The following is a 14,835-nucleotide window of genomic DNA, read 5'->3' as shown; positions in this document are numbered from 1 at the left end:
CTCTCACAGCATCTGTGTCTCACACATTTGCAGCATAGTGACTGCTGCTTCTTACACAGATGGTCAGGGAGCTGGGAGCTGCCAACCAGCTGCACCTACTGGAAGGGTGCCTAAAGTGAGAAAGTGCTGGTGCTGCACTCAGTGCCATAAGCCTGTCCCTATCATAGGAATCAATATGTAGGTGAATACCTGAAAGGGGAAGCTGTCTCTGCTACAAAGCCTAAAATACAATACTTCTTGTGGATTTGGACTCAAATAACTACAGAAAGCTTCTTGTAGTGGTATGTGCATTAAAATCAGGGACTTGTGCACATATATTGCATATGGGACACATGTAAAGCAGACCCAACACTATGAAAAAGCCTCTCTGTCGAGCAGGAAGAAAAATAAGAAAGGTATGGAAATGTAATTTTCCTGTGTGGAAAATTAAAAAAGAAAAGAGGTATCCTGAGTATTTACAATCTTGGACTATGCTGGACATAAAGAAACTCTGTCCCTAACTAGACAGATTTTGATACCATGAAGAGCTTTTACCTCCCAAGCCCCAGCACCCTTTGCTTGAGAAATCTTAAACCACCCACTTCTTCTGCCATTATTATAACAGAAGACAAGTGCATCTGAGTGCATGAAAAATATTCATCTGACAACTATAAACTAACCCAAGAGAAAGGAAAGTTTTTGTGGCCTGGACGCCATCAGTGAAGAAAGTGATTTGCTGCCTCAAAGCTTTGCTTTTTCTCTGTTTTCAGATACAGCATCTTCTACTCAGAGGGTGATGCCAAGGCTTCTTTCTGGATATGAGCCTCTTGTCAGGAAAATTCTGCCTTGGTCTCATCAGTAGCATTTTCTTACAACCTCCACTGGTGCATCCTCATTAAGTGCAAGAAAGGAAGTAATAACTGGAGTGGGGATTGCAGCTGTCGAGTGCGTTTGGCATTACACTTCCTGACAGATTAGGTAGATTAATTAACTATAGAGAAGCACAGAAGGGATGAGGGATGGGCACACAATTAAATAACTTCCTCCTATGGGCAAAACAGAATAGAGGGACTTTTAAATCGTAGTTGCATAGAAATTTGCATTGAGCAACAACTCAAAGCTGCAGGCCTGTCAGAGGCATAGTCTGAACCTATGACTTACATGCAGGGCAAGGGACACAGAAAGTAAATCCCTGTATTCAAATGAACCCAGCATTGGGATAGAATGACTCAAAAGACTAATAATAAGACTAACTAAGAACCTGAACACTCAGATCTTGGTAACATGCCTGAATTTAAATGAGAGTAAATACAGTTATCAATACACGACACATGTTTGGGGGATGAAGCAAGGACCTAACATGCATGTCTTTCTAAGTCACAATCTTTCAATGAGAAAATAAGACTTAAATAAGCTTCAGACATAGAGGATACTTTTCTGGAAAGGTGTTGCTCCATACAGAGAGCCCAGAGACAGAATAGGCAACTCTGCATCTCTGCTTCCCAAAAAATATTACAAGAGAACTGGAGGAGAAATGGGGAACTTTGTTCTTCCAGCTCATCAGCAAAAACCGAGAAACACAGCTGATGCTGTCAGCTAATGTTCCTACACACATTGACATATTTTGTCTATATTCACATGAAAGATCACAATGGAAGCATTTCTTGTACTTTTTACCACATAAATACTCTTGCAGGTTGAAGAGCCAAAAAAGGGGCCTCACGAACACTGCCACAGCTAGGACTTGGCAAGCTTGAGTGGGACGGGTGATATATGGGAGTACTTATTCAATGTGGTGAAGCCTAGTTTTCATCTGAGGTTTATGTTGTATCCATTACACTAAATGGTCTGCAAGGGAGAACGAGGCATGAAGGGAAGTTGCTACTTCTAAGTCAGCTGTTTGCAGTGGAAACCACTACTGCAGTTATTTAGGTTTGGACCTCATCTCCCCGTGGCTGTTGAAGGTATGTTATCCAGCGTGTGCCAAACTGATGCCTTGCTCAGAAATTGTTTTGCTTCCTTTGATGAAATAAATAAACAAATTCCCAGATATTTCCATGCTTTACTCTTTCAACATAAAACTCTTTTTCTTCCTTTTCACATCAACTTTCTCTCCTCTGGGAAACGAGACAATAATCACAGAATTTTACTCTCTTTTAAAGTAGAGAAGGAACAGATGTAGAGAGATTTCAGAGAGTAAGCAAAGAGCAGAATTTTCCCAAACTTTATGCTACTGGTGATGTCATCCAATGCTAATAGAAATATGTCTATGGTGACCCCACTGTTCTTTTGCCTCTGTGCTGAGAGCCCAAGCATAGATCCCAGTCATGTGGATGGCTCATGTACGCAGAGAACACTAGCTACTCCTTTCAGCATTCTGGCACTAAAGTGCTCACAAATACTAGCCTGGTATGTTGAGAAACCAAGAGAGCAGAGTAATATACAGAACAGCAGCAAACATTGCACTACTTCCACAGCTCTATTTCAGGGCAAGACCAAGACACTGATTTACTTAGGAAGGGATTAGTAGAAAGTGCAGAAAAACCAACAGAGACCCATGTGGTGGAGAGGACAAAGTAAAAAGGCAAGAACAAAAGGTACAGTAAAGCAACAGGTATCTTGCTGTAGATATCCTCCTTCCTCAGGTGACCCAAAGCATTGAAAAGTTCTAGTCATGGTTACAGAAGCTATCAGACTGTTCAGAGGATACAGAGTTGCTGCCTCTGCTGCTTGGACTCTCCTGCCACATCTCCACCTCGTATTTTTCATCTTCATGGGAGTTCCTCTGTACAGCTCTTATTCAAGGAGATTGAAGGAGAAGGAATTAACATTACTCTTATTTTCTCTCTTCTCTTTACTAACACCACTGCCATTCTTTCCAGCTAGATTCCTGAGCTCGTTCATCTTTAACTCAGAAAGTGAGCCAACTCTGATGCCAGAAACCATGGTTACAGTTTCAGTCATGGTTCCCAGCATGGGCTGAGGGAAGGACAGAAACCTTTGTTCAGCACTCGCTTCAATCTTCATTTAATTGCACTCAGGCAATATTACGGGGAAAATATGGGCTTGATTTCCAGTGGTCTTATTGTTCAGGAATACACAGCAGTTCCATATGCATCTTCTCCACAAAATCTGGGGGTTTGCAACAGGATCAGAATGCTAGATCTAGAGAGAGAAGAGTATATGCTGCCTCACCTGTGCAGCAACCTGACCTTTAGATTTTATGCCAAAAGTACCTATTAAGTTTTTTTCTGGAAAAGCCTGTGAAGATGGTAAATAGGAATATGGACAAAAAGATTTTGTGAACCCATAAAGCCAACAAAACCCCTTCCTTAGGGACTCAGAGAAAAAAACTAAAAAAAAAAAAAAAAAAAAAAGGAAAAAAAAGCCAAACTAAAAATTAAATGGGTTCAAATGCAACGTAAGAGAAACAAACCATGACAGGGAATTCCGGTCAATATCCCACCTGAGCTAAATGTGAGAATGCTTCAAGGGCAGATAAGACCACAAAAGTATAACAGTAAGCATTTTTCACATCTTCCCCAGTATAAGAATCTAACGTGCTGAAGGTAACCCATTCAAGTTTGGAGGATATAATGACACAATCAACTTTGAAAACATAAACTCAAAAGACAACTCCATTTTTCCCCCAAGGACCTTGCATCTTAAAATACAGAATCTTGCACTCCACCTTCTCAAATACCATGACCTTCTCACAGTCACTAACAAAATAAAAAGAAAAACAACAAAAGCACAAGTGCTTTACACTGCTCTTTCCTCTGTGCTAGCATTCTCCATGTTTTTCTGTTTTTTTCTGAATTGCCAGCATTTAAGTCGCCCTTCTTGGTATGATCTGAGTTCCAATCTGGGATCAGGTTGCTGGTATAAGAGATCTAGATGGCAAAATCTTTAGTGTCAAGCAGTGCACCATCTTTAATCATCAAGAAGAGTCCAGGATTCTAAAAATGAGCAGAAAGCATCAGAATCCACTGTGACAAGAATACACTGCTGCTAACAAATATGAACAAGGACACAGAAAAACTATTCCATGAAAAAGTTATTTCCCTTTGCCTTACAATAGTTCTTCCAGATTCTTCTGTAGTTCCTGATCAGTCAATAAATCTGTACAAGGAAAAACGTATTTTCCTACCATAGATATTTTTGCCAGCAGGCACAAAACCATTTTGGAGCCTGCCAACAGACCACCATCTGCAGCAGCACTTTACAGTGCTGCACGTGGCAGAATGGAAGCAGAAGTGATGATGGTCACATCAGCCAGTTTTACAATTTTTGAGGTACAGGACCAGCCCACACACGCTGCTTCCTAGAGCTTCTCCCTCTGCCTGTTCGTTGAAGGGGAGATGCTAACGCCAGCTGTTCTGTCCTCTTTCACAAAAGCGGCCTTTGAGGGGCAAAACTTGTGGCCACAAATATTTTTATTCTCTTTGTATTTTGTGTATCTAGACTTTGATAAGGACTTACCTGTACTGCTACCACCGCACTAATCCCAAGGCAGTCACTGCCAGCAGATGTCCTGAGAGCTGGTACATCATCTCCTGTCTTAGCCCAAACCAAATCATTCCAAATCACTATAGGCCACAGTCTTCATTCAGACCTATTCCCTGCACATGTTCCCAATGGAATAGAACAAGATAGAATTTGGGACCTATCAGCAGTAACTCTTTCTGTTTAAATTTTCTAATTGATCAGACAAGGCATAAACACAGCATCCAGCTTCAAGTAACACAAAAGCCAAGGATCCATCCTAGAATTGTTTTTCTGGTTGAGTGGCAAGAAGAGCAGGCATTTCAGCTGAAATCAGCATCAGCTTATCATCTCACAGTCACTGCCTTGGTCAGAGTCCAGTCAGGCAGCTGCCATTACACAGTTGGATGGTCTGGGTGTATCTCCCAAACGGAGCAGCTCGCACGTATCTGCCTCAGTCTGGAGACTACACAAGCAAGTTTGAAAGCCTGGAATGGGTCATGTGAGCCTGATGCCTCATGAGGCCTCCTAGACACAGAGACTGGACAGGAGTAAAAGAATAAAATAGGTATTTATTTGAAAGGCCTTCAAAGGTACACCCTGGGAGCCAGAGGCTGTTGCCAAAATGGACCCCAAGATGGACGACAGGTCACGAGTTCTTTACACCTTTATAGGTGTGGCCCATTTGCATATCAGGGTTAACTCTCCAATTAAAGCTTCAGTTCAATGATGTAATTTCCCCTCCGCTGGCTCCCTTAGAAGCTCTTTGGATTATACTTTTTGGGCCTAGAATGGTCTGGGTGACCTTGGAGAACAGGCCCAGAGAGGCTTTGTTATGTCTACCTAGAACAAGTAAGCAGAAATTATCAAGCTACAAGAAACCTCAGAGTTACACTCTAAGCAGTACAGAATCAGGAAAATAGAAAAGTTAAAACCTAGGCATCAAGCCCATCACAAATAAAGAATCCTGACATGTTCCTAATTTCTTCCCCTTGAAAAATGGACATCTCAAAATTCGCTTTTCCTGATACTAGTTTAAGGACAAGGACAGGAGAAGAGGACATGCTCCTGGTCCTCAAAATGCCAGTTTTCCTCAGAAAGCAAGGTAGAAACATACTGAATATTTACTGGATTGGAAAATTTGTCACAAGGGAGACTTCTCCAGCACAGCTATGCTTAGTTTTCTTGTCATTAACTCTTACATGGGAAAATGCCCCACATTTTAACTGCAACAAGGGAAAAAACAAGGCTTTTAAAAAGTCATTCAACCACACCAATGTTTCATTATACCCTTTGCAGAGCAGATGGCAAGATGAGGCTATAGCCCCTGGGCCTGCTTCAAGGAGCTAACACAAATGCTCTTCTCACTACAGATCTCAGATGATGTTGGTGTCATCATTTCACTCGGGGATTTGGGTCAAAAGGCTTTACACTCAAATCTGGTTTTTATATAGTACAAGTGCACCCAGACTAGACCTTAAAGGATAAGCAGCAGGGAGCTAGCACACAGCACAGAGCTCTCTCAGGCACTTCCAGGTCGCTGATTTACACTGGTGCATTTACAGACTGAATCTTTCTAATCCAATTAAAATCTCATCTGAGCTGTCAATACAGATGTAGCCTGTTTTATTTTAGTGTCTCATAGAACATGCATTAATCCAGACCTGTGGACAAAGTAACCCTTCTAGGCAAATTCTGCATTTTGCCAACCCAGTTTCCAGCCCAGGTTCTCTCACACATAATAGTGTGAGATATAATAATAACTTACTCACACATAAAGCCCTTAACTGCTCTCATGTTACCTGTCTAATCAGGAACTCCTATGGACATGCACTGCCATCCTATCTGGCTGCTTTATAAAAATGTGTGATGTACACTATTAACCTTCTGAAAAATAGCACTTTTCTGTCCCAGCTCACTTCTCATGCAATGATGGCTGGGGTGCTATCGTTAAATATAAGAACTGAATATGATCTGTTTTCATTTCAATGGCTTCATTTGTTTGAAATGCATATGCCAGTTACAAGCTGTCAGCACATTTAATAAGTTATAGCATAAACCAACAACTCTCAAACTACTGTGGCCAAAAATTTTTACAGATCATCACATATACTTGTCATTAAATTTTGCACCAGAAACATTATAAATTATACTGTTTAATAGACTTCCATGAGGCAGCTGTGAGCTGTTTTGCCACAAGCAAGCACATGGAACACCAGTATTTGCCAGACATAAAACTAGAAGTTAAAAGCATCATTCATACCACCACAAACTCTCAAACTCCTCATAAAACTGATACCCTTCTCAATAAGCAAAACCCAGCAGCAACTCAAGCAGGTCTTTCACTGTGACCCGAAGGTAAACAAGTTCAAGGTTTAGCAAGCCAAGTTCAGGAGCAAAGCACATCTGTTGGTGACGTCTTCAGGAAGGCTGGTTTGAATGCTTCAATAGATCTGGGTATTGGAGAGAGATGAACTTTGATACAGCAGTTCAAGCTTTGCATGTGAAAACCAATAGTTAAGCAGCATCCAGAAATAAATCGTCAGCAGAGCAGATTACAGATTACACTCTTACTCTTGTCACCACATGGAACTCTCCACAGTCAGACAGCTGCATTTTCTAAGAGGAACTCAAGCAGTCTCACACAAAAAGCAAACTGACCTAAATATAGACCCAAATTTTGTGAAATATTTCCATAAGAGGAGATTCCCCATTTGCAAATTACTTCGAAGCAAGTAGGCTCTCTTCTGCTGCACACATTATTCTTCCTGAAACAGCTGCAAATCCTATTGACTCCTTTCTGTGCCCCTGCCACAGAATACTGACAATGCTAATGGGTGCTGGGGAAGCGAATACAGTTAATGGAAAAGAATTCCATACCAATTTACTATGTACACAGAACACAACTTTTGACTGAGGAAGTTCTTGAGCTGAAAACTGTTAGAGGGTTGGAGAGTATCCTGGAAAAGACCACCCTATGGCCACACCTTACAGTCTCCAGCACCTTATATTTTCCCCTAGCCATCTGCTTTAGACCCCATCTTGAAACTGGAGCCTGGGCTAGGTTGTCAGACCACCGATCTGACAAACTACAGCTGTCCCTGTATTTGGTACGACATACTATAGTTGGCCATATATTAACCTCCAATTGAATATGCAAATTATATGGTTATCTTCATTGCTATAGCATTTCAAGGCTATGGCCATGGACAAGAATCTATTGGGCTAATGTTAAGTATAAGCTAGAAAGACTATTGGCAAACTCCTCTGATGCTGAGATCCAATATTTTCTGTTCTATTCCTCACTTCAGTTGCACTCCTCAGGCATACATACACTTACAGATGTCTTGCTTTACATAAACTCTAATCTCAGAATGGCAATGAGAAATCTAATCAGCTGCATCAAATGGGCATCATCTTTACGACACAGTTTGCAAAACAACCCAGCCCTGTGACCTCTGCCTGTGTTTTGCATTCAGGCTGAACAAGAAGACAAAGACAGTGAAGTCATTTGATGCCAGGCATGAAAAGCAAGTGTCTGGCTCCTGGAGTCTGCAACATTTACCACAAAAGCAAACAACGAAGTTCATCTGAAATAATTCCTTCTCTTCCTGTTTATGGCTGTTGCTGCAACAGCACCATTTCATGGTTCAAAGACAGCTATTTGATGAAACATAATTAGCATGGTCACCTGATTCTTATACTTCACCAGCAGAATACTACTCATCAACAAAACCAAATAGTCCTTATTTTATATGTCTGCAAACCCTAAGATTTTGCACTGTATTATATTATACAGCAGATTTTATGCCAAAGTTGTAAACAAGAAATTGACTGTCAGCTCTCTCTAGACAACTTGAGAGGTCTCTTCTAATATGCCCAATCCTACACCTGGAGAATTGCCTAGTGCTATAGGAATAAATAAGCACATTTAAACATTTTTTTGTATTTATACCCAGTGCCACTATCAAGTGGTTTTTTGCCACCTTTCTCCTACTAAGTAACCAGTCATACAAGAATGAAAAGGGTTTTTTAAAAGCTTCAATAGAAGCTCTCTAATAAATCCCTTAAGTCCCCTTACTCCTCCTTTAAAGGGAAGAGTTCATCCACTTTGTAAATATATCAATCTGTCAGCAGAAACTTACCACAAGTTCGGCGAATCTGGCATTGAGCTCTTCTGCTGGTGGGATTGGGACAGAAAACTCAAGGAATTGGAGGGGGTTATTGTCCTTGAGGTTGATTTCAGGGAGGTCGCTACCTCCAAAGCAACAAAGAAACCCCAACGCGTGACGATTCCTCTTCCGGGGGGCCATGATCATGGTGTATGATGCTATCTTCTGATCATGTTCTGTAGGAAAAAAACCAAAACAAAACCAACAGACATTAGATGATAAACAAGACTGTTGAATCTGTGCAGCTCTGTGCAGTTACAATGGCTGTCACTGGAGTAATAGCTGGAAGAGGACAGAAGGATCTGATACCCAAAAGAGCAAAATAAACACTCAAGCTCGAGAAGGTAGCTAGGCCTTCATATGGTATAAACATGTTCTTCCATGGCAGTGTAGAATCACTTCACCCAGTTTTTCTGAAAAGGTTTTACAAACTCAGTGGGGAATTTCCCAGCAGGTAGATTTATCAGCAGTACTCAGTAGCCAAGACTGAATGCTACCATGGAATGCTGGTATAGGCTTTTCTCTCACTACTACAATAAAGGAAAGAAACTATCAGAAGGAAAAAAGCATGTATGGGAGAATTTACCCCAAACATGTGGAAGAATCTTCCAAAGGTATCCCGTTGGACCAAAATTTAAAAAACAATGAAACAATGAAGCAGACATCAATTTTCCACCACTGCAGAGCCAGACCACCAAACATTCACTTATTCCTTCATGGCCAGGACTATCACAGTAGGACCATTTTGTCCATCCCATTTTCAAACACACATAACTAGTTTGGGCTGCTTTGTGTATTCAGGGAAGAAACAGCACAGTGCTAATGCATGCTTTCAGATTTACATTTGAGCTGCCAGATACCATCTTGACAGGACCCAGGCTTGAGGGGCTTTGGTATCAGGAGTATAAAGGGAGGCAAAAGGAGGCCTGAAGGAGAAGCTGGGAAGTGACAGAATTCAGTACCACACAACACCGTTTGTGCACGGCCCATCCAAACAGGAAGTCTCCTGCCAGCAGTTTGAAAGGAGGGATCTGTGCAGTGCACAGAGAGCCACATATTTTGCCCTTTTAAGGGACTTGTTGTTTGACAGCTCAGGGGCTTATTTGTTTTATATTTTTAAGGACTTCACTTTTTCACTTAATCTGCAGAATAAGCCATATCCTTAGACAGTAAATAATTAAAGCTTGTTGTGAAGCCAGTCTCCCTGGGCATAGGGCAGAGGAGCAGGAGGGAGGTGGCAGGTGAACCAAACCACAGGATGCTGGATGCTGTATCAGCAGCAACACAGCTGAGCTTTGTCATCAGAGCAGCTGCTGCCCTAACCTGCCCCACAGTGCTTTGGTCTGTTTGCTTGCCAGAACAAGGCTGCTTTGAGCTTTCATAGAGACTGAGTAGCTGTGCAAGGAAAAGCACCTTCGGGACAGCAGTTGCATAGTGGGACTTCACATACAGAGCACAGCTAGAAGGTCTCCAGGGACGTTTTGTGCAGAAATTGGCATGCTCACTGAAGAAAAACCTAAGCAACAAACAACAAAAAAAATGCACAGACCATCCAAACCTCCACCCTTATGGCACCATGTGCTTGGCAGGAATCACCTGCCCTATTCTGTGCTGGGCTTAATTTATCTAGCACATTCTCTTATGTACTGGAGGGGCATCAGCTGCAACTCTCACGTAGCTGAAAGGAAACCAAGCTGGTAAAAAATACTGTCTTCTGGCATGCCCACTTTGCTTTGCTCTCTATGCCAGCTCTGCAAGGGGTGGTACATCCCAGCAGGATTCACCAGGGCAGGATGTTGCTGGCTTCAAAAGCCCATTCATAAAAACATCGGCTTCTCACTAGGAGATGCCAAAGGTCAACTTAAAACTGAACTGGTCTTTGACACAGCTTCAGTCAGCAAAACCAAAATGCTCTCAAATCTATCACAATGAAGTGCATGGCAATTTCTGTTTCCTCTCAGTAGTGGACACTTAAGAGATTCAGTTGCTAAAAGATTTCACAAGAGAGCCTCGGAAGTTAAACTTGTACACTACAGACCATCTTCTCAAGTGTTATTACTCCAAGTGCAATGCCCTTTACGGCAATCCGGTCATGACTGAGATTAGAACCAATTACTTTGACAAAACTTTCCTTTGGAAGGAACTCAGTTCAATGAGACAAACCTGATTTACATGCAACACAAATACATTTGCATCAACTCAGTTGTAAGCAAGCTCTGGCCCACTGTCTAAAGGCTTCCCCACCAACCATCAAAGGACCAGCATTCTCTAGGGCATGGACAATGAATCCTCCTTGGAAAAACTGGCTGAGCCACTGAAGTGATAGGACCATAACATTTTCCTTTATGAGCTCAGATCAAGACTTTGATAAACTTCGCCAAAAGAGGTACCTTACCAGGAAATGAGTACTATGTGAATGGATGTGAAGCTCAGCATTTTCTACAGGGTGAGTACTGCCCTGGTCTGGCTACCACAGGTTGTCCTGCACTGAAATTTCATGACTTGGCTTTCATCTTAAGCAGGTTAATCTAAGGGGTTGTCGGTCTCCAGGCTTTCTTCATCCATAATGCTGAGAAACACACAAGCTAATGTTTCTTACTGTGATTTTTTTTTACAGAATCTGCAGTTCCTTGGGATCCACACTTGTGAAACTCAAGGCTACTTAGTTTTTACTACTCTGCAAAAGCGTGCAGAGCTCACATGAACAGTAAGCTCGCTTTCGCAAAGCATCATTCCATCGCACAACTTGTACCCTTAACACTGGCAATTTCCAGATCCCTCTATAGGCAGCAGGCAAGAAATTCATACTAACATAGATGGGTAAAATAACACTTCTGTATTGCTTCAATACTGTAATTGTGTGCGTAGGTGAGGTGTCTAGATGCTGTCAAAATAAGAGCAAATGAGGACTGTTACACAGGAATCCAGCACAGGTATTTTAGAATTGAATCACTGAATGAATGAATGAGTGAGTGAATGAGTTAATGAATGAATGAAATTTCTAAGTTGGAGCACTGTCTCCCTAAAGATTAAGCCTGCCAGTTAAGTAGAAGTCCTTCAGAATCCTGTAAGTTGCATGGTTTATGCTATTTAATAACTAATTAAAACTTCTTGATTTTTGTTGGTGATCAAAAAAATAAACATTTTCTAATTATCTCCAAGTTAATAAATTTTTTCTTTCCTTTCTCTCTCTTTTGCCTTTCTTTTGTCAAGAATCAAATCTGGGAAAAATGTGCTTACAAATAATGAAGAGGGTGGGAGACAACAAAGAAAATGAAGAAAAGAGCAACATTCATTTTTCTGAGTGGTAATTGATAGCAAAGCTGACTTAAAAATTTATGAAAACAACAAAAGGTAGGGGGTTTTCTTCTAATATCTAAGCTCTATTGCCTCTCAACTTCTGGCAAGTAAAAATGAAACATGTGCAATTATGTATTTCTATATATACACTCCCGGTGAGAATCAATAGGAAATCTCTCTCTGGAGAGAATCCCACTATTACACATAACTCCCTCCCACAGCTCTTCTCAGTTCTACTGTTTTGCCCTTTTGCACAACACAAACAAGTTGTTGTCATTTCAACAGCTAACCACACACCCGCTCCTCATAGCAATCCCTCTTCTGCTCCCCAGCCCCATCTGTGGTTCGGCTCAGGTCAGGAGTCACAGCCTGGAACTTTGCCCAAGGTCTAATTATAACAATGTCCTCTTCCTCTGACAGGGCGTACGTGTTCATTTCTAAACCATTTGGCCCAGTGACCAAACATAATTTAGCTAATGCAATTTTTCCAAGCCTTATCAGAAGTTTTAGCCACATGGGATCAGATCCATGCTAACTGCCTACGAGGTTCCTCTTTCAATTGCTTTCTAAATTGCTTCGTTAAGTCTCGCTCTTCTCTTCATTCTCATCTCAGAGATTGTCATTTTCATGCCAACATACACTAAACAGTAAGACACATGAAACAACTGCTCTGCCAGCAGCTCTCCTGTACAAGAGAGCTGATTATTGTAGTTTTTATCTCACTGTTCTGTCCTTCAACACACTTAGCAGCCGGAGCATAACTGTAACTAAAATAGAGAAAACTACTTTTGTATCACCACCTTTGGAAAAAGGGAAGAAAGAGAACTCAGTGGGTCAACTAAACACACACAGTCATGCAACACCAGTTCACAACATAAGGAAGCATTAATGGTAAACACTTTCAGAGGTGAATCTTCACTGATCGTCAACAGACACACAATATCAGTGGATGTAGTCACAGCTCTCACCTGAGTGGGATGCATGGGACTAAATGTATGATGAAGAATCACTGCCCACACTATCTTATGCTAACAGGAAAGGAAACAAAGTCAATAATTTGCATTTCCCTGTAAGTTATCTATCTTTCTCTGTGGCAGGATAAAACATGTAGATGTAATGTGTGATCACTGATGTAGAAAGAAATCTGAATTCAGACTGGTTTAGAATATAAACCAACTCACCCACAGCCCCCAAATCCAAGTTAAAACTCTATATTATTCAACTATTAAATAATAAACCATGAGAACTTCCTGGTATTAAAACAGCTCCCTACATCGTCACTTATTGATGATGAAATGAAGAAAAGAAGCACCATGCTCAAAACTGTCTGAATATACACACTGGATACAGAGAAAGAGCTTTGTACTGATCCTATGCTCAGTTCCCTGGACCACGTTGCTTCTTCAGTACACAGACAGTGGAATGATGATCTTCGTGGCATGTTCCATTACCATGGGAATTTTCCATGGCTGTCACATGTAATGTGACAGATGTCAGGTGCACTATATGGCAATTGCTGCATGGGGGATGGGGAAAGGAAGCAGACAAACAATCCATTTGTTGCATGTTTAATAGTAACCCAGCTCCTTTGGTTTGGATTTGTCACCGTACTAAGGAGCCTCCTGGTCTCCAGCTCACAAAACAGCAATTAAAAAAACATTTAAAACCCACAAAGTTAAAACCTTGTTTTTCAGGGAAGGTAAGGCTTCTTGAAGATCACACCTGCCTGCTATGTTGGACAGGAAGGCATCGGACCCAAAATAGATCAACACATCACTGGAAGTGATCTGGAAACAAGCAGGGTCCTGTGCAGCAGTGGCTACTCAATGCCAATTAGCCATGGCCCACACTTAACAGTTCCACCACAGGAGAGAGGGCAGGTCAAATCATGCTGTGCATTTGAAGCCAGTTCACAGATTTTTCTTTCCACAACACATCAAAACAAGAGTGCAGAGCTCTTGGTATTTATGAGGACTTTGCAAGACAGTCCAGGAAGTCATGTCTGGTTTGTTTTACACACCTGCCCATTAAAACTGAGATGGTTGATAATTTCAAAGCATTCCACAGACCTAAAGATTGTCTGTTATTACATACATAGTATTATATTCATATTTATTTAATTTTTATTCATTTATTTGCCTCAGAAATAAGTTCTGAGATACGAGAAAAGGCAAGAACTATTTGAAGGCTGTCAGGTGTAACTATATCTATGAACTTACTTACTGCAACGTGTCTGTCAAAAATCTCTTTACTTTAATACTTTAAGGATGCTCAGGATGTGCTGGGTGACTAATGACCACTAATGCTAGTCTGCTAATGCCCACAAATCCACTACATCTCACCTGATACCAACTTATCAACACCCAACAACAACAAAAAGCTAAAGAACGGTAAGAGACTTCTCTTCTGAAATTCTAATTTGTAACACTTTCTCTGTCTTCACCTAAGAATGAGGGAAAAAATAACTCTACAGAAAAATTAACTAACAAAACCAAAAACCAAACAAAAGAAAACAGGAAAAAATATGCCTGCAGGTTCCTTGTGTTCCTCCTAATCATTAATCTATCTAAATTGTATTCATAGGAAAAAAAATTAAAAATAACAAAATACAAGATTCAAAATACAAAGTGAAAAGAGCAACAAAGCAGTTAAAGTCAGTGTCATGAATCTGGCTAGTAATAGTTAAATGCTTCTTTATACCTTTTTTCCACCCCTTAATGAAGTACAGATTAATAATTTTCTACACTTAACTGAGCTGACCCAATAATCCATTCACTGTTTTACTTGCTAAAAAGTTTTTTGTTTGTTTGTTTGTTTGTTTGTTTGCAAATGCATTAGTTTCGTATAACTATGACTTCACACACAAAAGGGAACAGTCAAAACTAATCCGTCCTCCTAG

At 40.9% G+C, this 14,835-nt stretch overlaps 1 protein-coding gene across 7 annotated transcripts in view; it reads right to left on the bottom strand.

Moving 5' to 3' along the window:
- Nucleotides 1–14,835, bottom strand: part of DAAM2 (dishevelled associated activator of morphogenesis 2) — a 204,208-nt gene that overhangs the window by 113,266 nt on the left and 76,107 nt on the right. For all 7 annotated transcript variants that reach the window (XM_048296264.1, XM_048296265.1, XM_048296262.1 and 4 more), the window contains one exon: nt 8,610–8,812. In XM_048296264.1, coding sequence (XP_048152221.1) covers nt 8,610–8,783 — 174 coding nt within the window. In that variant the 5' untranslated portion in view covers nt 8,784–8,812. The remainder of the gene's footprint in view (nt 1–8,609; nt 8,813–14,835) is intronic.

The sequence above is a fragment of the Corvus hawaiiensis genome, chromosome 3 (assembly GCF_020740725.1).
Source record: "Corvus hawaiiensis isolate bCorHaw1 chromosome 3, bCorHaw1.pri.cur, whole genome shotgun sequence".
Lineage (NCBI taxonomy): Eukaryota > Metazoa > Chordata > Aves > Passeriformes > Corvidae > Corvus > Corvus hawaiiensis.
The sequence above is the reverse complement of the archived record's forward strand: the minus strand, read 5'-3'. Positions and strand labels throughout refer to the sequence as shown.